Source organism: Aquila chrysaetos, chromosome 19 (assembly GCF_900496995.4).
Source record: "Aquila chrysaetos chrysaetos chromosome 19, bAquChr1.4, whole genome shotgun sequence".
In the NCBI taxonomy this organism is placed as follows: domain Eukaryota; kingdom Metazoa; phylum Chordata; class Aves; order Accipitriformes; family Accipitridae; genus Aquila; species Aquila chrysaetos.
The window spans coordinates 6,465,924-6,490,889 of record NC_044022.1 but is presented as its reverse complement, the minus strand read 5'-3'; the positions used below and the strand labels follow the sequence as shown (position 1 = coordinate 6,490,889).

Sequence of the window (24,966 nt, the reverse complement as noted above, 5' to 3'; positions counted from 1 at the left end):
GCCTTTGTGCGGTGCTTCGCGCCGTCGGTCTTGCTCGAGGCAAGCGAGCTGGAGAGGTCCTTCTCCGGGCAAGGCAACGCAAGCGAGCACCGTCAGCAGAGACTGGACGTGATATTCCTGACGAGGCAGAAGCAGGAGAGATCCCGCCCCTGCGCTCAGGAGGGTTTGGAGAAAGGCATCTCTCGGGGTCTTGCGTCACCGCGCATCTCGATGCGTCATCAGACCGCTCTCCCCCCACAAACACAAGAGCGTGCAGGCCCAGCGTTAAAAAAGCCTCTTGCAAATTTAGACGCGAGAAAGGAGCAAAGGACATTTTAGGGCTTAATTTTCCCCTGCTGTGTCTACGTGACTTAGCTGGGACAAAAGATTCCCAAGGTTTATTTTGGTGAAGCCTCGGTGAGATCAAAGGTATTATTTGTAGGAGAATATCTGCCCATCTAGTTTATGTAAAAAGATGGTTTTCCCCTGGAGACATTATTCAAAGATCAGGTACCTGCTGTAAGCTCACCAGTACCATTCTTATTTTGCCACACTAGCCTTGCATTTGGGGCCTGATCTGAGACCCACTAAAGGCACCCAAGCCTTGTCCTTGGCACTAACAGAAGCAGGCCCTTAAAACACACCCAAAAGGTCATGAAAAAATAAAAATAATCCACTCACCAGCTTTGCAGGCTAAATCTCAAATGCATTTAACATTGAACTCTTGCTGCAAAACTTGCGGGGGGGGGGGGGGATAAATCAAACAAGCTTCTGTCCGTTGGATTGCTTTAATAAAAGGTTTATTGGAAATATTTTTGTGCAGACATACAACAGTCAACAATGCTGTTCAAAGCTACAAATTGTCTAAGTTTTCCAAACCTTCTAAAAATACAAGTAAATGACCTTCATTTGTATTCAGTCTAGGAGGGAAACAAACTCCACTGTAATGCTATGCTGTATTTAAACTACCAGAGGACATTAATAGGACGTGAAAATGGTAACACTTCTAGAGGAAAAAACCCACACACCACTGCTGCTCTGCTGGGAGCCAATTAAACATCCCCCCACAGCATTACTCCTCTCTGCATATCCAGATTAAAACCTCCCCATCTGAAACAATATTTAAGCAATTCGAGTACAGATATGACAGACAAGCGGGCACATGACTTGGCTCGCTGATGAAAAAGGTGCTGTTAAAGTTCCTGTCACTCAAGCCGCTGAATATTTGACCTCCCAGCGCAATGGGCTGCACTTCGGGGGCAGGAGGAGGGACACGGGGAGGTTTTCAAGTCGGGTGACTCTTCCAACACACACATGCACACAGTCCCAGAGGGCTTGGCTGCCTCACTGCTTTATATTATCTGGAGCCTTTTTTTTTTTTTTTTTTAAAAAAAAAGAAGAGTTGAGAAACAACTTTGAGCAACTTTCAGTCTAAGGACTCTTAATAGTAAGAACAGCAAGTGCCTGCATTCCCTTCCTGAATCAAAATATCAACCAGAAGGGCAAAGGAGAGCATATTCACTGTCTGTTAAATTCCATGTTTTCTAAGAAACCCTGCAGATGTTTTGAAATTGATTAATTTATGCCAAGACGACATCTGGAACATCTTCGCAGGGAAGCCACCCAGTAAGGTGGTCAGAATTTAAAACAATCACGTCTTTCTGTTAATGTTGGCTTTTTCCCTTGGCTTCATCGCTCCATAATTACAAGGGTGCTGACCTCGCGGCTATGCACAGCGACAGTTTGGCAACATATTAGTCCTTTTCTTCATCGTTAAGACTTCTGCGTGACTTCCCAGACCTGGGCTTGCCCACACACAATTTGTCATTTACCCACTTCTATTTCTCTTTTGTAGCTACAGAGATGCTGAGGTAGAATGGTCCCCTCGTGGCAGACTTCAGAACTTGTCTCACCTTCTTCATAAATAAAGGAAGGTTTTGGAGAAGCGCTAGCACTCAGCTGTTTTACCTTCTGTCCATGCCACAAATCCAAACGAAACAACCCCTCAGTTTCACGCTCTATCACAAAAAGACCCAGGTCCTCGGATTAACGAGCCCCTTCCACCGGCCCAGGAGTTAGGAACCTGGCCAGGAGCAACACCCAAGGAGAAGTCCCGTTAACTCTCCGTGACAGACATTCCCTGTCAGGACTGAAATAATTTTAGTGCTCAATTCCTGTAGGTCCATGAGGCAAACAGCAGCCAGTAAACAATTTAGCCACCTGTCGTAACCCAGAAAAGAACGCCAAGCAGGGGGGCTTCTGGCAGGGACACGTTCCCTTTCTCCAAGCCCAGGACTCCGCTTGGTGCCAGAGAAAGCTCGGCTTCAGGAGACAACGGAGCTTCACAAGCTCGTAACACAGCTCTCCTCCTCCCTTCCCAGAGCCACAGAAAGGAACCGGAGAAGCAAGCTTTATCACAGCTCTTTAACAGCAGCAGTGGTCTCGGCCAAGCTATTTTGTTTCCCAGCCGCTTCGCCACTCCAGACAGCCCATCCGAGAGCACGTTCCCGGCCAGATAAACCTGGCCAGGCTGCAGGTCACCAAGAATCAATCACCTCTGGGATTCACTTATGTAGCTAAGCAGGACAGGGCACTTTCTGGTTTTCATTTGCAAACAAGGCTCAAAGCCTCTATCAATCTTGCTGCTAGGTATGAAAAGGTATGGAAAGAGTTATTCTCTGCACCCATATGGATTTCTTTTGTTGTCATCTATTGTACTGACCTGTCCTGTGGTCTTCTCCAGACACACAGCTCTGGTCACAAGAGTTGAACGGTAGTGGAGGCTCTCTTGGGCGTCTGGAGGATAACGAAGCTTTCGGGTAAGAGGATCTGAGCTTTCCCCCTCCTGGAGCTATTGAGTTCTGAGAAGTCAGTGTAAGCAATATCATAAGACTAGTGAAAATAAAATGGGAACAGGGCTGTTAACTGTGTAATCAAACCAAGGAGACTTTCCCCAATGCCACACAGGAGGAGAAAGCTCTAAGAAAATAATCAATGTGTATGGTTTCACCGAACAAAGCCCTGAGCCTTTCGTGTACGGTACAAGAAAATGGGTAAAAGCATGTTTCACTCTATTCTAACAGGAATTGCTTGCAGTCAACCCAGAAGGCTCAGCACCAGGAATAATAAGCTCTAGAAATCATCCATCTGAAAGCTCAGGTCATGTCAAAGGCCCGACCTCATCAGCACTAAGGTCATTTCCAAAGAAGCGGGGGCTGCGCTCCTGGAGTAGCTTGTTTTACCCCTGCTGCTGCTGGGAGAGTCCCACCGGCCACCACCTACGATACAAAGACAACCGGGCCACCGTGTTAGGGAATGGCTGGAGAGCCACCCTTCAGAGTGCCATCTGGGACAGAGCTCCTGCAGAGAGGGCTTCTGAGGAACAGCAACACGCTAAAGACAAGTGCCATTGCCTGTTCACTCGCTCGCCAAGTGACACAGTTGCTCACACAGGGCCTGACCAGTGGGATGAGAATGGGCCGTGTACAAGCCCAGACACCAGGTTCATAACCTGCTGAGCCTTCATCTCCTGTATACCTCTCTACACTGTCCGCAGTGACGATTATGAGTTATGGCTAGGGACGATACTTGGATTTGAATTCAAAACTCTCCCCATTTGATAGGCACTTCGGCTGTGCCTCCAACAGCTGCCTGCGGGACGGCCTCAGGGCTGTGCCCAGGGGACCCTGCAGGTAGAAGGTAGAGAAGAGGGTCTGGATCTGCTTGGTGCTCAGCATCCTCAACAAGGCATGGAGCTGCAGCATACACAGGCTCTGGGAGAGATGAATACAAGGGTCCTGACTGACAGGACAGAAGGAGCCCAACTGTCTAGAGACTGAGGAACACGCATAGTCAGTGCCACGTTTCAGAAGCAAACTGCTACCCAGATGCGTCAGGTATACGACAGACACAGCCAAATTCTTCTCCAACTCATCAGGTATTTCGTGTCACGACCGTTTATTGTTAGACTCAACAAGACACAGATTGCTCTTCCTAAAAACTGACTGAAGTTTTAAGGCATTGATACTGTGTGATGATCTAAAACTAAGGTAAAAAATCCTCAGTCCCTTAAAACTAGGGAGAAATCTGACAAATCCAAAGTGCTTCTCGGGGGTGAACTCCCGCTCAAGGGCTGCTCTGCTTCAAACTTGAAGTGTGAGGCTTAACAGCAAAAGTACAGTCCTCAGAGTATTTAAAAATTAAATTAAGTCATTATTTATAAAACCAAGGGAGAATGTAAATAGGGCATCACTAGTCTGAACTGATGACTGGAGGCAATGCAAAACAGCAGATTTGGTGAGTTAGCCCGAAAGGGCAAAATAAGCCTGCAGGACAGGGACAACGTAAGGACTGTGCACCTCCCAAGCTCTTGGCGTTGTCCACGGAGGGCCAAATTGTAGCCAGTGTGCCCACCAACCATGGTACAGTCACTGCATTTCACTTATTCTGGTCCACCTGAGCCTTCTCCTCTTTATTTATGAGCATTGACTGTCTCCAGCAAACACACTCCAGTACATGCTGTAAAAATAATGTAATCTTGGTAACAGGAGACTTCCCTGCAGCATCTGCTATTAGCTGCTGGCCGAGGCAGTGGAAGAGACTGCACATTTCTGGCGTGCACTAAGAGGCGTGTGGTCTAGTGAAGTGCAGATTAGCGAGGCTTGGCTGTTATCTTAATTTACAGCCCATATAGTTCATGTTAACTCCACATACATTTTTAGATACATTAGCAGCTTAGTTTGACTCCGATACTTTTATTGGTTATTCGCCATTTCTCCTTGACAAGTTATTACTGACTTCCCATGCTAGCTCCCTACAGCAAGACCTGAAGCCCTGTCAAGGAAAAGAAAATGTCACCAGACTTCTCAGCAGTGCTCAGCTCAGGCTCCCGCATGCCAGCTTCAATTTGCTACTAGGCAATCGTTAAAGGAACAGCAGCTTCTATGCAAGCAGCGATTACGGTGTTACAAAAAGAAGCAACCAGATCCAGGTTTAATTCAGGAAAATCACCACTTCCTTCCGAATATTCAAAACCCCATCACCACTTTGGTCAGTGCAGAATGCTGCCCAAAGACACCCTTTTCTGATCAGCCCTAGGTAGTTAAGTCTGGATGGTCAAGCAGAAATCTCCCATTCCTTCTGCTCCAATACCTTGTCTAGTTGGTAACGCTTTCCCATAGCGCTTTCAAAGGTTGCTGTTCCTGCTACATGCAGTTGTGTTAATGAACAAGGAATTCTGTTGATGCAGAGCAGCTGCCGTTCTCCTTTTGCTAACGCACCACTGGAATACACCTCATCATTGTTCACCAAGACAAGCAACTCCAACAGTCAGGCTACAGCATATTACAATACATTAATTCCTGTAATGACTCCAAAGAACAAGAAGAATGCCGGGTCTTGACCTGGGTGGGCTCTACAGGATTAACTCAGCTAGAGATTAAGGCCTTACAGTGACGATAAAGTCTGACCTGCTAGCCCCAGTGTCACATACTGTATAGCCCTGTGACAAACCCCATGTGTAATTCCCATTGAGCTGACATCCAACACACGTACCTCAATCTAAGCCACTATTCACTCTAGGGAGGGTTTGCGTTTGTGACACACACTGACCTCAATTTACAGACAGGTCAAAATGATACAGCCCATAGTCTGCACTAATAAAATAAATCACATTAGATGACAGCTGCTCTTCCCCAGCATCTCTCCTTACGTTCTGTAAAACTTTGTTGCACTAAGTTGAGAACAGAAAAGACTCCAGGATCCCTTCTATCCTCTGCTCGACACATTTACTTGCCCTTCTTCATTATCCAGAGGTTTTTTAGAAGATTTTTTTCTGTATCCTCATGAAAAGCCTCCAAATTGTTTACATACCAATGTTTACTGTGTGGCTTAGAGTACAAAGACTAAGCTGATCTCGCTTTGTCTCGGTGGGAAGTTAATTTTCCTTGTGTTGTTACAAAAGGAAGAAACAGTTAGCGGTTTTGAGGACAGGCTTACACCCCGCATTTCCTAAACAGATTTTGTTTCTAAATAAAAGAAAGTGTTTAACAGGTTAGATCAGCATTAAGATTTAAAAGCTCCTGGGATCAGGTCTACCCTCCCCTTATTTATTCTCTGCACTAGTATTTGTGCCTTTAAACAAAATTCATCTCCCAGAAAATATATACACCCACACTTGGCCCCTTGACATTCATGCCTATGGCAAAATTATTTTCACGTTTCCCTTATTGCATAATTGTCTCATTAGCACTGCAGAAAGAAGGTGATGACTTTTCCCTCTGTGCCATTAGCCTAATCCAAGAGCAATTCTGCCTGGTGCTGCAGGAGCAAAATTTGCTTTTTAACATGGAAGGGGACTCCGAGTCTCCAAGGTGGCACCGGGAATTGAACTATGACACCTGAGCGCTGGCATTTACTCACAACCCTTAAGGAAGATTAAGCCAGTGGGCCAGGCTGGCATTTCCCTTTTCCTTGCTAAACATAAATATTCATATTCAAATTGCTTTCCGATATATTTAAATCAATAAAAAGTTCTGGAAGATGGTCAACAGGGCAAAAAACAACACCAACTTTTTAAATACACAGATGTAGTATACACATTAACCATGAAACCTGGTTAAAACACAGCAGTATTTACTTTATGCTATTCAGAAACGTGGCTTGGCGACTAAAATTAATAGAACTTGTCTGGAGGACAGCATAAGCTTTCTAAGAGCTCTTTCAGCTTTAACTTATGCCCCAGTTTTTGCCTTTTTTTTTTTTTCAAAATTCCAATCTATGCAGCAGCACGCCTGTCCTTACTGGCACAGCGAGGCCGTGGAGCCAGCATTCCTTCCAGGGCTCATGGGTCCAAGTGTGTCGGGAAGCCTGTTGATGGATCAAGATCTAGAAGAGTGACTGGTTTGGCTGAACAAACAGCAGGTCTTCTCTTCACAATGACCAGCTCTGTGTGTGTACATGTGTGTGCACGCACGTGTGTAAATCCTTCCTAACTTGCCTTTGCAAATCTATCCTACCTGGTCACGGGAATGCTTCTTCGGGGTTACAGCGTCGGTCTCCTGTGCGCATCCGATCTTCCTTCTCAACATCCGACAAGCTTGTACCTTTGAAGTTCTCAGTGTTTCATTCTATTGTTAAAGTGGGAATGGATCATGGAGGGAAATCCCAGGCTACATTTGAAATGCACGTCCAAATACATCATGAAGAGTTACCAGGAGGCACCTATTTGAGTTCATCTTTGTGCACAAAGCCATGCACTCAAGACAGCTGCCCTGCCGAGCTCTCTGACTTCGACATCCTGGCTTTGTGAGTAAGCTATTAATTGGGTTTTAGAAAGCTAAGGTAAAGCCCTAATAAATCCTGTAAGAGGGCAAAAAATACTCTAAGTAATTCATTGCTATCTTGTGTTATTCTGTCATAAGAAGGCAAATAAGCATTTTTAGCTACAGACTGTGTTGCAATCAAAAGTTTTATGCCAAATCGTCCGTTAAAATTTCAGCCACATTAGTAAACAGTGAATATTAGAGGGAGTAAGGTCCGCATGCAGCCGTGTGCACTTGGTCTGTGTGTAACAAAACAGGAAATCTCAGCACCCCGTTCCAATTAAGCAAAGGCTGATTTCTCATGGAACATAAATTTTCTACTTTTCTCCCAGAACAATCTTATGCTGATGTTTTAAATAGTGGTAAAACATTGTTTTTAATTTCACACCTCACAGAGCACAGTCAAATGCTTCATAACAACATAAACAAAACTTTAGGCAGAGCTTTGCGACTGAATTCAAACAATGATTTCCCCCCACAATATGTACTCAAGGTTTGCAGGGAGAATACAGAAACTTGTTGGCTAAGGCCACAGAAATGAGTTCTCTGGTGTTTTGGCTGCTGCTGCCTGTTAACAGTGGATGCATTGATCCAAATCCCATTATTCCCACCACCCATCAAGTAAAGAACCATTTATTCTATTTCTGCTCTCCTTTTGGTCGTATCGTAGGATCGAACAACTTGCGACTGGGAAACAACACCGTGTTCTTCTTGGGAAAATGCATACCCATCTGAAAAAGTAAAAGAAGAAGAAAAAAAAAAAGTTGCTGAAGTCCAGCTCAAGGGCACAGCCCATTTTTAGGAACAGTTTTAGGCATCACTAGAGTTACATGACAGACTGCGACAAACTTCATTTCTGTATTGCGCTTCCGACATTTACAGCTGTGCACCCCACTGCCCACATAGCACAGAAAGGGTGTCTGCTGCCAGCTCTGTCTTACTGCTCCCCTCCCCAGGCCAGGTTAGTGTACGCAGTTAACATATCCCTCTGAGTTAGCCTGACTAATAAACTACAGACTGATTTGGACACCATGTGTACTCCCACAGTGGCAGAGTTTCTTTAAAGACTTAACAGACAGGTAGAGATTTGCATTTTGGCTCGACTCCTCTATAGTCAGTCTGCTTGATATCAGTAGTTTCCCTGGAGGAACATGGAAATGTCTAGACCACAACCGGATCTGAGTCACATCTTCCTCTTAACTCCATTCAGGAATTTTTTTTTTTACTAGTTTCCAGGTGGCATCTGACCAATCACACCAAGAAATTCTCGACTGTCTTGGCCAGTCACCCGTATCTTGAATAGAGCAAACTTAAACATATTCTGGAGGTCTCTATTTTGCACAAGTTAATCCTGCTAGCTAGCACAATCCTTTGGTCTCCCTAGAAATTACGCAGAAGAAAATAACCATGTGTCTGATTTCTTTTAAAGTATTGTGGACAAGGCAAGTGACATTTCTGACATCATCTGCAAAACACCACGTTACTCGTCAAACAGTCACAAAAGCTAATGGGCCAACATGGTGAAACAGCAAACAATATTTAAAGCAGACATAACCCTACATAAAATTCGGAACAGAAAACTACAGCAAAGGCCAACAGACTTTGTGGCACCAATGAAAGGTGATTTTCAGGTGTAAATGGGTAACCAGAAAGGAGAAGGGCAGACTAGCATAGTTACAAAAATGGAGAAACAGGAAAGTCACAGGCTATACAGAACCAGATAATGCTTTGTAGTAGGAAAGCAGGCAAGAGTTGGCAGATGTGAACACTGCCTGGGAGAAACCAAGAATGATACCACGGCTAACTCTCCATGGGCAACTCCCCATCTCCCCTGAGCAGCTCTGGAAGCAGGAGTTTATGAATTCTGAAATCCTGCCCAGGATTGACCCCAGGCTGAAAGACACAGCATCACGTAAGGACGGATGTCCCAATTACTACGCAAAGACCCAGCAAACGTCTTTCAGGAGTCCTCCCTTAACAGGTTTAAGGCATATTCCCCCCCTAGATCAGGTACCGAGGTGAGATAGGGCTGCAGCACAACACGGAGGGACCCCGTGACAGAAAGGCACACGGAGCTGAACACCTCCTTAAGGCAGGAGGGACGTGAAGCCCCTAAGCAGCGTGGGTGCTGTAGACTGAACTTGCTCCCCATGGGCCTGAATGCAGCTTGCTTTGAAGCAGCTGACTGATGCTGGTAGCCAGAAGCCCAGAAATGAACTGTATCCCCTGAGCGAGGCTTGTTAAACCTTCACCTTGACAACCAAGTTGGGACCATGTGAACCGAGCACAGAGACGCTCAAGCACTCCTAGATCTTTTCCTCTGGCTGACGCCTGCACAGGGAGCGTGGTCAGCAACTCCTTTACAGCTGTAAGCTGCTGGGAAGACAGTCCCACAACACTAGGGATGACCGCTGTTCAATTAACATGGAGGGTCGTCTCCTCTCTCGCAGAATGCAGGTAAATGTCACCTCTGAAGCCACAGGGTTTTTGCTGTAGATTTGAGCTCTTAAGGCAGAACTCACGCTCCCTTAGCAGGAGAGCACACTATCACCAGGTTAGCTGACCTAAATCACAAGCACGGTAGGAAATCTTTGCCAGTAAATGGAGGGCATTCAAACAGAAATACATCACCCAGAACTAACTCCAGTCACATCTCCCTCTTGGAGGGATTGCAGTATGAACTTTGATTTGATTATGTGACTGACCATTCCAGCATCCCATTTTGTTTTCCCTGAGCAATTCCATGCCAATATACATACAGCTACAGAGGTACAGGTTGGTTTTTCCTGCCTCTAGCTGAAGGTTCACAGAATACATTCACAAAATGCGAACAGTCTTCTGGAAAAAAGTATGTGCACGCTGGATAATTGCAAAGGAAATACGATTTACAAAACAAGCTTTCATCTAAAAAAGGGTAGGTTCACACTTAAACAAATACCTCCAGTGGGTTTGTTCCACGCTAAGGGCCAGCATACTGTTAGCTTTTTGGCTAAACTCTCAATGGAAACTCAACTTGGTCAAAGACCACAAGCTTAAGCCCTGAAAGGCTGAAGTCCATACCCCATAGCCTGGTCTACATCAAGATGGCTTTACTATATTTACTTATCCAGTAAGATCATTCAGCACAGCAGATCCTTCAACTGCCATAACTACTGCAAATCCAGCACTGACCACACAGGTGTGCAGAGCCCGTCAACCCCAGGTATCTTCCCAGGACCTGCTTATTTCCAGTGCTAGCACAGGCCTATAAACAGCCAGGCAGCCCAAGCACTCTGCAAAGCCACTGCAAAATGCAAAGAAATACTTTCACCACTCTCACACCAGTAGAAAACACCTGAATGTGGCAAAAAAATTTCAAGCTAAGACAATCAATGGTTTGAATGGTATGGGTTTGAATCAATGGTAAGAATACCAGGGATATCCTTACATCCTCATGTTCTTGATCCATCCTGAAATATCAGCAATGAGGGTTTTGTGCGTACATCGTGGGAAAGGCTGTGACCCCCATACTTGCACACTGCCCTACTTCATTGAAGCTCAACATTTGGCAGTTTCTTTAAAACTTTCCCTGTTGATCTCTATATAGGAAGATGAGTTCACATTACATTTTTTTATTCACATTACAATTAAAATCGAGCTTCAAGCTGTTCAGGCAGCTGACTGTGCCTTGCGGAGTCAGAACGCTGTGAATGCTCAAGTCCCATCCGCATTCCCCAAGTGGCTCTACATTTCCACTATTTTCAGACCCCATCCAAAAACAATGAAAGTTTCCATCTACCAGTTACTAGGGAACTTTTCGGAAGTTTGACCTTTTCCCCTAACTCCAGTTTTAAAACCACACCTATGAGCCTGCCCTGGGAACAAGGCCCTCATTGTTCAGCTATCCTGCAGCAGCCCAAGGAAGGAGCACTTTTCTTTGGGGCTTTGTGGGCACAACCCACTCACGGCCATCGCAGAAGGAAGGACCTTTGTACTCGGGGACTTTCTATTAATGGAGGAAAGGCACACTTTTGAGTATCTGTCAGTGGAGCTCATCTGTTAAGAGGAGATTCACGTTCTCATCAAATCTAAGGTTTCACTCACACCAGTTATTATCAGGCAACCTACTGAATTTTAAAAGCATCCTGTTGGGTTTTCTTAAAGCTTTGATATTCTGTTAGTAGATCAGAATCTAGTCTCCCATTAGGTTTCTAATTTAGCGCACTCTTCTGTCCCCTGCAATGACTATTCTGGCCTGTGCAATGCAATTTCTTTCTCTAAAGAAACCGTCTCCACGTATGCATCTTGAACACAGACAGTAACGCTGTGCAAGCCTAACAGCCCACTCACATGCAACAGCTTCCAAGACCAGGACCAGAAAGGGTCCAGAGCGCTCTTTTTATTCCGGAAAATCTGCTCATGGAAGGACCACGTACAGTTTTGGACACTTTAGGGATTTACTTTAGAGACCTCCTACTCCTTGCACTCTCCTCTGATACACTTGAACTGTCCGTCCTGGGGTTTGTTTAGCCCAACCAGCAAGAGGGCAGCTCTCACGGGAAGCATGTCGGAAACCTCACCTTCTGCAGCATTTCACTATTTCATACGGGCAGTGGTATTATGGTTTAGTATAGTCTGAAGTATAAAATGCATTTTACCATCGTGTCGTTTGCCTTCAGAGAAAAATGCCCAGATTCAAATCCACTAAAATTAAATTTTAGGGTGTGGGGGGATGGGAATGGCTTTTAAAAAAAAACCAAAAAAACTTTTAGGAAATGTTGCTGCTTAGATACAAAAGATATCTCTGACATAACAAAAATCAATGCTAGGGTATCACTGGCCAGCCAAATTCTCTCTCAGGCCAAACATCTGGTTCCACACAGTTTTTAAGGAGATTTGCTATGATGTCGCAGTTCACATTTACCAATTAAACAGTAAATGCTAACTCAGCTTTGACTTCTTTGGCAACCCTCTTCCACTTATCCTGGGAAAGTGAGAGCTGCTTTAAATCTTGAACATTTTGACTAATGCTTACAGAAATCATTCATTTCTCTGCTGATAAACTATGCCTGTGTTTTCTAAAGGACCCAAGAGGAATTCCTGACAAATGGTCCCATCTCTTTTGTCCCAGATACTAACCTACTGGTATTAGCATGTAGAAAATGGAGCCAGATGCCACAGCCTCGATTCTGAACTAATTATTCCTATTTCTTTTTCTTAAGTTGATTTTAAAAGATTGCAACTCTACTTGACAGTCAACAAATATGTAGCTTGGAAAAAATACAGAACGTATACTATATTTCAAACACATGCCAGATAAGAGGACATGGATTTTAAAAAGCATCTCAAGTAGCTACCCTGTTGTTTTTCAAATCAAAACGCACCAGCAGAAAAGTGAGAGGAAGAAGGTGTCTGCTAGTGGAGAATAAATGGTGGGATTAGAGCCCTCCGCATGAACACATTATTATTATTTATTATTCACCAGCCCCTATACTGTGAAACGAACCTCAGATGACAGGTGCTTTTTCTCCATTGATTAATAAGGTGCAAACCATACGCTCTGCGTTCAGATTTACTCTATGCAATCACCATATTCTGTCAAAGGAAGAGGGATTTTCTTTGCTAGCATAGGAAATCTGGGCCAAGTGCAGTAATCCTCATTCAGGCACGGCTCTCCGCATTTCAGGGGGAGTTCTGCCAGAGCAGTGCTTAACAAGAGCAGGATTCAGCTCTTTTTAAGAGCATGCTGAGACAAATGACAACGGAACACTGGCAGGGGGTATTCTGAATTACAGGAGGGAAACTGCACTAGAGGGATGGTCTGGGACTTTCCTTAAAGATGGACAGGTCTGAGGGTACCTAAGCAAGTGGGGAGCATCATCCTTCCCACCCTGCTGGTGAGGCTCTGGGGGCACAGGTGATACAGGTCAGTTGTGCAGGAAGAAAGGGGAGGTCAAGAACCCTCTTTTGTATCTACAGAGCTTGTCTAAAGGAGATGCTACCTTCATAAAGTCACAGCAAAAAAGACAGACATGAACTTTGATGGAGACCTGGAGAAAGTTCACCTGGAGAAAACCTCATTGCCAGCAAACCCTCTGAGAGGGAGAGCTTTTGGGAGTCATTATTGCTCCTTCCCTCAAGCGTGAACCCCACAGAACACTAAAGGGAAGGGTCCAAACACACATCTGAGAGGAGCCTGGTGGCACCTCCCGCTCACTCTTAAGAGGCTTTAGAAAGCAGATGGCAACGGGCAATCTCCAATTTCACCAGGCACCTTCGCCAGGAGCTATGCCAAGCCTGGAGGCCAGCGTTGTCTCCACTGCCTACAAGATTCCACTGAGACTGGTTTTATGTTAGCACATGGGCTTGGCAACCACATAAAACTCTTCCACTAAAGCCTCATGACAATGCCACCCAACAGGAACTTCACTTTTTTTTTTTTTAAGTTTTCATAAAGCTTCCCAGAAGTTATACTGGTAGGAAGGAACCACACAATCTTTGACAGTACAGTTACTAGATAGATTTCCTTCACGCTTCTGACAGCTCTACATGATTCAGGAACACAAAAACAAAGCCACTGCAAGAAAAACAGCCATGAAGGTCTTACTTTAAGGGCATACTCTTCCAGATAGACAGGGGCTACTCTCCAAGGCAGTCACTCTGAGCCAGTTTCTTTACTGGGAGGAGGTGTTTAAGAGATTAATCCTGGCTGGCACTCCTGTAGGGCACTGACACAGCACTGGCTGTGTGGCTCTGCCCCCCACTTTCGATACACGGCTCTGCAGGCTTACCTCAGCCATCTTTTTCCTCCTACCATAGACCACTAGTAGTAGCCTGGAAACTCCCCATGAGATTTTTCTCCTTTCCATGAGATTGGGAACAAAGCTATTTAGGCATTGTTTCCTCTCCAAAAATTTGGAAACAGTTGTTGTCAAAAATAACGTGACTCTCAAACCAGTACTGCATCTTTACAATCTGTGCTAGGGAATTTAATCCCATTTTCCTTCTTTGTTGGGACTAAGGCAATTGATTTGCTTAAGCCTTTGTCAGCTCTAACTAAACAAACCATTTTCCTGCTTTATATGCAAGTGTCCGATTCTGAGATGAAGCCACAAAGCAATTTTTGGAAGAAGTGGCCTTCGCAGGCTGGGAACTTGGAGCCTGGTGGAAACATATGAACAGTTCAAGACTTCAAACAGAGTGCTTGTAGTGTGATTTAAGATATTGGCCCAGCATGTCAAGGCTACTGCCCTATTCATCAACTGTTCGCTTTGAAGATTTCTAGCATTTAGTAAACAGTTGTACAATTTAGGGTTGTGAAAACAGCACATATGTTCCCTGGATTTCACGTGGCCTTGTACATATAGCAGCTATGCAACATTGGAAAATAACATTTGACAAGAGATGATGGAATTTTTAGAGAATCATGGATATGCCACAAAAAGCGTCTTTCAGTCCCAACAGCTTCACAATCAAAATTTACGTTCATGTGAAAAACAGATGGCTGATTGTAACCTGTCCTGACTCATTTAGCATTTAATGATTTGCATTTATAGGGAAGCTGGTTATGCAAATTAGCATTTATTTTGATATCTCATTTTTCTTTCCCAACAGCTATTCACCTAACAACCTGATGATGTGTTCTACCAGACTAAAAGCATATATCAAGTCTGACTAGTCACCACTGGTGTATCTCCCTTCTGTGCTGTGGTAAGTCTCTACAGCAGACTACTTTAACAGCAATTTATTTAAGCGGTTTATGGATCTCTTCTGCCAGTCATCGCCTTTGGAATCTCCTCAAAAAGCGTGTTTGCATACCCAAAGCCACGCTGCCATCAGCATCCCTGGCTCCTTGACACAAAGGATTAAATCCTGGCAGGAGCACACGGTCCACAGGGCTGCTCTGCGCATCGGCCTCTTTTCGCAGGAGCAATGGGATTGATCGCTGGAGACCCTGCATCCCTTGACAGTGATGGCCTTGCAACGGCTCTATGAAGGACAAGGACTAGCAGATCCGTCACTGTTCCACCCCTTCTAGTCAAACTCCCCACGGAAAATAATCATACGTAAGGCATTTGGGTTCTCAAATCCCAGCCCTGCTTCCATGGCCTGAACCATAACAGTTCTGCTACGGAAGACGACAGCCAGCACAGAGATTTGACTTCCTTCGGATTCTTTAACTGTCAGGGGCGTCACTTCTCACTGCAACGGCAATATGAAACCCAAATCCTGAGTGCCTGCTCCTTGCACTGTGTGCAGCAGTACTGCACGCTGGGGGGCTATTTTCTTTAGTAAGATGAGCATATTTTGACTACCAGCTTAATCACAGGAGAGACTGCATTTTACCACCAGAACAGGTTGACTGGACTCCCTGGTCCCTTGAGACAGCATGGCCCCTCAGTGTATCTGGACTACAGAGCTGTTAGATTATTTTTAATGCTATGGAAGCCTTTCTAACACTGACAAAAAAACGTCAGGTCCAGCAGATCAAGGCCTGTCACATGTTCCTCTAGGAAGGTGAATAAATGGATGACCTCTATACCAACCAAAAAAATGCAATTTATTCCAAACAGCAGCAGTAGCAAGATGTGATGGTGCATCTCTTCTCCTAGCAGAGGACAAAGAGGGAGAGGAGGGAGAGGCAGCTCTGCACGCCATGGCCTTCCTCATCAGAAACACACAGAACCCCTAAGTGGCATCCCTGAAATATCGCTGTATTCTCAGCTAACCCCAGCTAATACGACTTTCCATAAAGCAACCACTTCTATTTAAGTTAGGCTCTATCACAACATTTATTTTATCCTGCAGAGTTTTTTTGATTTTACAGTATTCTCGAGACTATCAGGATTTTGCATTTAGAGAACCTGCATATTGGGATTTTGTCATTTGGGCCTGTTGATTGGATCCTAGGGAATTATCCACATTTGAGATCCACTTGCCTAGGGCCAAATACACTAATTCCACTTCCAAATGTATGTGTCTTGCTTGGCAGCTCAGCCTCTGCGCTAGATTATCTCTACCTACAATTTAATTAAAAAATAATCACCCTTCGCTTCACTCATCTGGGACTCACTGCTGTGAAACACACATGCATACATGATCTGCTACTTACGTGATACGCTTTGCTGGACAGAATGAGCACGGAAAAGGCTCGGAGGAGTTTTCCTACCGAGCCTTTTTAACAAATGATCACGTTCGTTCACGCTGAGGGAGGAAAAAAAAAAAAATACCAGTGAGTAACCAGATAATTTCAAGGTAAGAGTCAACTGTATTTAAAGTACTTGGCAGCTTTGACTTTGTCAGTATTTAAGATGGTTGTAGCATGAAAAATAATTTTCTCTTTAAACTGCACATTATCAAGAGAACTCTAATAATGGAAACTCCTCCTTTCTAAGGCCCTTTTGTTCAAGTTTCCATTTAGTTAATCTATCCCTGATATTACCATCATTGTGATTTCTGAATGCCCGATGCCTATAAATTATGACAAATGATATCAGAAGTCTGACATCAAGTAATATGTAACATTAAAAAGGAGATTTTTCTTTAGTATTATGTACATGAATCAGGGCACCCACAAACTGCCTTAGAGAGAAGGAGCAAAGCATTGTGGCTTAGCACATGGTAAAACGCTTCTATCACACCTGCAAAACGGCCTGAGGCAACCAAAGGTGGGACTCCTAGTTAATTCTGTCTTCTAAAGAACACTCTCATTTTCACCTCCCACACTGGAAAGAAAACTTTCTATCCAGTTTTTGGTTAAAAAGCCCTTTTGTTTTACACAGTTCCTGTCAAAGGCCTGAAATATTATTACTGAATATACAGAAAGTGAAAATACAAACTTAAGGGGAAAAATACAGTATGCCTACAATAGGTTTAATGTATATACACAAATCATTAGAGACACTCTCCACTCTGATTTTTATTAAAAACACAACTCATTTCATCAACAACTTTATGCCCAGAATTAACAAACGATGGCTAAAGTCCTGACCTTTCAAAGCACTTAATTACGTATACAAGTCCCACTAAGTTCAAAGGGGTTTTAAAATAACGTAGGTGTCCAAATCTCATTGCACTGGAGCCTCAAATGACTGTTATGCATCAGATTATTTTGAAAAAGGTACTACACTTTATTTTAGTTCAAAGTTCCTCCGCGATTGGGTTGGTTTTTCCCATCTCACCCTTGTTCAACACTGAGACAGAGCCAGTGCATAGAAGGGATCTGTTTGCTAGTGCAGCTCCTTGCAGTATCTTTATCCCATTTGCACCACATTTACACCGTGTTTCCATTTTCACAGTCTGCTTGTTTTTTCACATCTTTATTCACAAGCAGTAATTCCACTGGTTATGCTGCAAATGTGGATACACATCTAAATGCCAATGCTGATATCTTTCTTGGATTAGATTACAAATTCACATACATTTGGTATATGGAATGGAAATCCCAGCAAGCACAGCTGCTGCTGTCAACAAGCTTACAACAGCTTTAAACAACTCCCTTTCATTGAAGCAGTTTGCTAACTTCAAACAAGAAAGTAACCAAAGAAACTCTGAGATGCCTATAATATGTAATCCAGCCATGCAGGCTTATATTCCACTTAATAGTCCATTAGGGTAATATCCAGGCTCACAGTCCTCTGTTCAGTGCATAATGAGATGTCCACAAAAGGGAGGAATCCTTCTCTTTTTCCTGTGGTCTCTAAGCTCAGACACCTGAACTAGAAACTTGTACAGCCTATGGACCCCTCCTTAAAATCTTTAGAAACTGTCAGCATTTTCAGACACTTGGTCTTCCCCTCCTTCCCTTGGCACCACAGAATCACACCTACAACAAATAGGCCAGGCTGCTTTCCCTGCCTACAGTCAGTAGTATTCCCTCAACATAAAATAGAAGTTGATAACAGGTTTGGAAGCAAAACTATAAACACCAACTGAGAGTGCCAAACAATCTTTAAGAGCTCTTGGATCATGAGAACTGCATGCGTTCACAGAAGAAAGGATCACAGGTTTCCACTAAAACCAGGGTTACAGCATGGAAGCTTCTAAAAATCTTGGAAGATCCAATTGGTTAAAAAACCAAAGACCAGCCAACTGTAAGAAAATCAAATACCTACACAAAGAAATCTCCAACTGCTCAAAGCAGGCAGCATAATAGAAAGCATGTACTACAAGGAATCACCAGGTAGGGGGATGGCAGCAAGACATGAGATTCCTCTAACCTTTAACAGGCTTACAAAGTTGACAGCCTGCAGGATGTCATTACCAGTGCATGTGCAAACTAGCAATGCTGTATTGTGCAACCTCCTGCTGATTTTGGAGGACTGCTAAGTACCTTGTAAGTTCACTGACTGGTAACTGAAGCGAAACACCACATCTACTGCTGTCCCGCGAATGACAGAAGTGGAGTACTTGTTCATCTTCTGCAGGTAAAGGACATACAGGTAGAGTCTTTCCCATCTCAGCAGGAGAACCAGAGGGTGGGTTTGGATAGATGGCTTAAAAAAGAAATCTTAAACCAATCAAAAATACTTGTTCTAAGGGACAAATAAGCAACATCTGCCACAAAATTCTTACACTAAGAATGGAATTAACCACAGCAGCAAAAGGCACAAGGAACAAATTCTTCATCTGCCTGTCTACCACACAGCAACAGGACGGTATCGGCTACAGGCCAATAACGGTTACCTCCTCAGGCTTCTACGTGCAACGTGTGGAGGAAAGTGTGCTGTCAAGGGACTTCTGAACAGGAGTGACACATTGCAGCTCTAAGGAAGCCAAAGCTAGACTATCTTTGATATGCCTAATTATAATCAACAACTTCAAAACTGAAGTCAAATCCGATTTTCCCATTTGGGAAATTATAATGGATCGTAGCTATGCAGAGAAAGAAAAACTCATGAAGAAGTAAAGCATTTGTGGTTTAAGTACAAGGGATGATTAAATAGACTGCAAGTCAAGACCAGTCAAGTGCTATAAAATGAGCTCTTAATACACAGAGGTAAAACGCAACACAGCTCTTCTGAAATGGATGAGTATTTGATTTATTAACAGATATTAGATCTCCCAATACAAGCCCTGAAAGGAAAAGAAAAGTTAAGTGGGTTTCCTAACTGGACTGAAGTGTTTGCACTGATACAGGGTCCCTGCTTTCAGAAAAGGTTTTTGTCTTCTACCAACAGATAACAAAGTGAAGACTTCTCAGTGTCTCTCACACTTTGATGCAAAACTAACGATGATGTCAGACTCGCAGGCACCAGGTTAGGCCTTGCTCACAGAAATATCGCTTGTAAATCAATCCCACGTATTAGCCATGATTTTAAGTGTTAATTCTGCTTTCCAGTGACTCAGAGCCCATGCCTAAGTCCTCCCACAGGGTCTAAGGATGGCATCTTAAGATGCATTGAGGCAAAAGGATAAGAGATCATGAGATCATACTCTGAATATTGGATATAGTTGTGTTCATACTCAGGTCCTCAAAAATGGTATCAGAATGGAAGAAGTCACAAACCCAGACATCCTTATGGGAGTCAGTGACCTGGAAAGTGACAGTGAAATATGCTTAAGTTGGTTAGTGACCTCAGAAGCGGTAAGGGAGAGAAGCCGTCTATCTGTAATTATATGAAGGACAAGGACACAGACAAAATGCTTTGAACTAAACAAAACAAACAGTAGATTAGAACAAAAACTATTACAAAAGTCCCAATTCTGAGGGTTACTATGAAAAAAACTATTAAAAAAAGTCATTACTCAAGTCATATAAAATCAGATTCAGTTGCTATCAATAATGAAGAACACCTTGGGCCAGGAATACCTTTGCAATGGCTTCCTAAGAGGGCCAAGATGATTTCTGTCTGCCTGGAAGTCTGCGCTAACATTACATGAATTCACTAAGTGAATGACAAATCAAAAGGTAAACTAAAGGCAACATGTTATTTCATAACAATATTTTCCATTCCACAAATAAAATGACTCTTCCATTTTTGTATCTGAATTGCTCTAAGGTGTCAACAGAGACCTTAATTTTATTTTTCTGTGTTCTCTTCTTCTCATCCCTCACAAAAGCAAACAGCCCTTAAATCTAGGCAACAAACATCTGGCTTTACACATTCAAATGAGGTGCATCAAAACAAACAGAATAATTCAAAGCTGACCACAAGGTCCCACTGGCTCTTTTGCTCAAGTAATTAAAAAAAGATGAGCTTCACCACCAATTAACCTACTGAGCACTAATTAGCATTAATGAGGATTTGCGGCACTTGGTATAGCTTGACCCAGAATGTCCTCCTGAGTCCACTAATTGGCTGGTGGCAAAAGCAGGGCTCACAAAGAAGGGAAGGTTAAAGTGGATGCAGGTGTGTTAAAATTGGATCTTCCCTGAGAAAACACACACACATAGCTCAGTTAAAATAAAAATAATTCAGGGCCTCCCTTCTCTTAGAAGAACTGAACTCTTAAGAAATGAGTTTGTGTTTTGTTATGATTTACGAGGGGAGATAGAGAGCACAGACACACCAAATGGGCGAAGGCACTTAGCTGCCATTGGTTTTAACTCACCACCCTTCTGGATTATTCAGAATTAGTCAGATACACACATATGAAATGATTTGGGTTTGTTCCTGCTTTTCCACTTTCTAGGAGGAAGAACTGAGCTATTAGTGAAGCCTTACCACAGCTACACAAATAAAACACAGAAGCACATATCCCAGCTGCTATCCCTCTGCCTTAAAACCACACAAAGAACCCGTGGCAGAGGCATGGTTCTTCACTGCAAGATACCCAGCATCCATGGGCAAGGTCAGAGAGCAAGCAAGATACATATGTCCATGGGTAAGCCCAGAAGACAAGAAAGCTTGCGGCTGTTTTTCCTGTCATCTGAATAGCTATGAACCCCTCGCCCCTACTGCCTGCAGGTGCAGTGTCACTGTTTCTCCTAACCTAGGACGCTGCCGCAGCAATTAGCAACAGGTAAATCATTGTACAGCTTGGTTTGAAATAGAAAACCCTCCAAAGCTTAGGCTGAAATTCCGCCCTTAACTCCACAGCCTCCCTCCTACCCATATGCATTTTCAAATGGAGCAGCAGACAAACCCTTGTTCAGCCTCTTTCTTTCCACTGTCACATACTCTTGTTAAACATGTTGTTTCCTGAGAAGCCCTGGCTGGCCTGCATTCCTCTCCTGTTGGAAGAAACGTCTTGCAACACATTGTCCTCGCACTGCGACAGCAGGGAGGGAAGGGAGAAAAAAATTTCTGCAAAATATCCAATGTGGCTCAACGCAAGGTGAAAGATCAGGAAGTTTCTGTCCCAGTCAACCTAGCTGTGGATTAGATTTTGAGGGGAGAAGAGGATGCTCTTCTCTCCCTTTTTAAAATTTAAAATTAAAACATAATAATTTATTTCTTCCATACATTCCAAACAGTCACTTCCACGAAAGTCTGCTGTTTCTTTGTTGAGATGTTTCTGTCACTGAAAGTTACATCAACATAAAACAGGAAGAACAACAAAAAAGGTCTGAAACAGACTTCTCCAGCTTTGATCAGTCCTAATCACCAAACTGTTTACAAGCAGATTGTTGATATTCATTTCAGTCTCTTGGTTCTCAAACTCCATTAAGTTTCTTCTAAAGAATCACGAGAGGTTTGAGCACTATGACTTCTCCCCAAGTAGGACCTGGCAGAGGGCATTCATGGATCCCGCTGGCTGCTAGGACACACCAAGTATTCCTGAGCATTTATTCACAAGTTCCATCTCTCATCTTTCATGCAGCAGAACGCTGCTTAAAGCCTTACAGCATCAGTCATGGTCCTGGTGGACAAAGAGCGAGTACCATAATCCAGGCAGAGTCTCCGGCTGCACCTTTGTAATTGGCCAGAGGAGACCTGTTTTTCTTCCTCGGATACTCCCTGCTGGCTGAGTGCGCTCCCCTAGCACAGCTGCAGGCCTCAGTTTAACTTGTTTTCTTTTAGTTTGGACTCAAGTGCATTACTTGAGTTCACATAAGGGAGCTGTTGGAGTTCAGCAGCAGACAAGAGAGATGACAACTAACACAGACTTGGTTAGCAGAACGTAAAAACAACATTCTTACAGACCAGGAACTCAAAATTAAAGCATGCAAATCCTCTCAAATGCAAGCCACGCTAATGCTGAGGGTTCAGCAAAACTCTGTATGCTCAAATACCCAGAACAACGCAGAGCTGTAGAAGAAAGGCCTGACTGGCTGAGTGAGCAAATATACCTCCATCCTCTGGGCTTTGGAGACATCGCAGAGAGGAATCACCCTCCTACAGAACAGCAAAAGTAGCAACCGTAGGCTTCTGCTGGTTTCTCTCTTTTGGTCCACAAAGGGGAAATGTTATTTTTGGTTATCTAGCATTGGATTGCAGGAATGTTTTACTATGAGGTCCATCAGGGTAGGAGGTCTTTTTAATTTAGAAGGCAAACAGGCACTACTGATAATGAAGCTGCATTGTAATCAAAGGAAATCTCCAGAGCATTTCACAAGGAAGCGTCTGAGGCATATAAACAGTAAAACAAAAATCAGCATTTTCTTTGCAGAGTCAGCGTCTACACACACTACTCCTTAATCACTCAAGATCCAGCTGAAATAGAGAGACATCCAAATCCATGCTCCTTTCGCATTTTTCTGTAAATACTCATCAACAAAACCCCAGACCATGGCTAGAAGACCAAAGGGTCACCAGGCACAAACCACAGGGAAATGAAGACAGAAGTGTGGCCTGCGCCACTTGCAGGCTAAGAAGTACGAGAAGTTACCTATCAGAGGTGACTCCTGCACCAAGATAACCAAGCTTTAGGGAGTTCCATGCCCTGGCTGAGGGTTCAGCAGCAGCCAGCTCTCCAGGGAAGCATGCCCTGCCACGGTGTAACATCTCCACGCCTTGCTAACGCAGCAACTCCCTTTCCCTAGATAGGGGGCAACTATTGAAGGAACTTTCCCTCTTTAAGAGTCATATTTGACATTACTCAGCCAAATGTTTGCCTGTTAAGCATCAAATGTATCTGGATACGTGGCCCTGCAAGACCGACTTGGAGCATAATTAAAGCAGCCATATAGTAGTGAGCTCTCGAGGCCTGCAACATGCCATAGAGAGCTCAGCTCACAGACAGCTAAAAGTCGTTTATTCCACCTGGATGTGAAAAGGTTGAGTGTCACACAACTTCAGTAGCAGCAGCGGCTCCATGGACATCCCTTGCGGCGACTGATGACCGAAGGAGTTCCTGCCCTTGCCAGTCAGTCGAAGAACCTGACAGTGGTCCCCACGCCATCCCGCTTCCTTCAACTCATTTATCACGTGGACCCACAAACAGTTGAGCGGATCCAACCGAGGAGACAGGGCAAAGGTGGGCCAATATGACCACGGCCGGTAAGGAACGGTCTGGGAAACTCTGAAACCAGCCCTACAGCCACGTCAACAAAACCCCACGGATCCATGACCCTCACCAACGCCCCAGAGAAACGCTCTTGTTACAGCTTGTGGTACGGCCTGGCAGCATGCTGCTTCACCAGAACAGCAGCTTTGCTTTCCCATTACGTCTCGGAGGTTTGAACGCAGGACCCCCGCACGAAGGAGAGCCCGCGGCCAGCATGCGGCGGCAGGCCCCGTGTCGGGAGCGAGCAAGCCCACCCGCGCTGCCACATCGCCCCGTGGCAGAGGCAGAACCACGCTGCGACAGCAGACGGAGGCCGAGGCACGTCGCGAGCTTCAGCCAGCCCTGTGTGCAGCACCCGGGCTGCGTGTAGAGCTCGGGGACCAGGTTCTCCACTCTAAGCCCACAAAACCCTCTTCAAGTTGGTCCTTGAAGTTGTATGGCTAAAAACAGGAGGAAGCTTTTCCTTCTGGTGACAAGCAAGGATGATTTACATTTCCTTTTGTCATTAACAACATCCTAAGGCAGAAAAGCCAAACAGATCCCTCCTTTGACTCCTAAAAATCACCTGGACAATCCGTTCTAAACTTCATTTTTGAGGCTGTTACTCCTAAACTTCTTCGCAAGACTACTTCTTTGAACAGAAGACAGTATTACCAAGCACCTTTTAAAAATACCATCTAAAAAAAAAGCAGACACTAAACATCACATGCCTCTCTGAAAAGCACCAACCCTAAGAAAATAATAGATGAGATCTCTCTCTTAGAGTGCCTTCCATGTCTAAGCACTGCAAACATTAAGCATGTGTTTATGCATTTCATTACATGGCAGGAGGGCAGGGGGTAGGCATCATCGTCAGCTGTCCCAAAGCCAACTAACTAAACACAAAGTTGAAGCTGCCCAGTTTTGCCTTCAGCCTTCCAAAAATGTGGGAATTGACTCAATTTAAAGGTCTGAGAAGCAGAAAAGGCTAAGTGTGGCTTGCTGCTTTTCAGCTCTCCTCCTTTCCCTATCAGTGCTGTTTACTTCTTGTCCCTAAGTGCCTCACTTTGCACTTACTCTAGTGGGTGCTTGGTTGTATCCTCTACAGATAAGGTGGCAATACAGTTGCAATTATAACATTCTTTTCCTATTGACTCATTTTTTCAGAAGTAGTCCCCTTGGAGATTGAAGTTTTCCAGGCTTGGTCTCTATGTAAAGATATTTTTTGATTAGTTTTGGGTGTTGTTTTTTTTTTTTAAATCCAAACTTCCTGGTTTAAAAAAAGTCCACTTAAATACTTTGACTAAAGTTAAAA

At 44.1% G+C, this 24,966-nt stretch overlaps 1 protein-coding gene across 5 annotated transcripts in view; it reads right to left on the bottom strand.

Moving 5' to 3' along the window:
- Positions 1-762: 762 nt before the first annotated feature.
- Positions 763-24,966, bottom strand: part of ATP8A2 (ATPase phospholipid transporting 8A2) — a 356,040-nt gene continuing 331,836 nt past the window's right edge. For 4 of the 5 annotated variants that reach the window (XM_030042177.2, XM_030042178.1, XM_030042179.1 and 1 more), the window contains 2 exons: positions 16,393-16,484; positions 763-8,032 (listed from right to left, as the gene is read on the bottom strand). In XM_030042177.2, coding sequence (XP_029898037.1) covers positions 7,935-8,032; positions 16,393-16,484 — 190 coding nt within the window. In that variant the 3' untranslated portion in view covers positions 763-7,934. The remainder of the gene's footprint in view (positions 8,033-16,392; positions 16,485-24,966) is intronic. The other variant, XR_003927481.1, reaches the window with a different exon arrangement.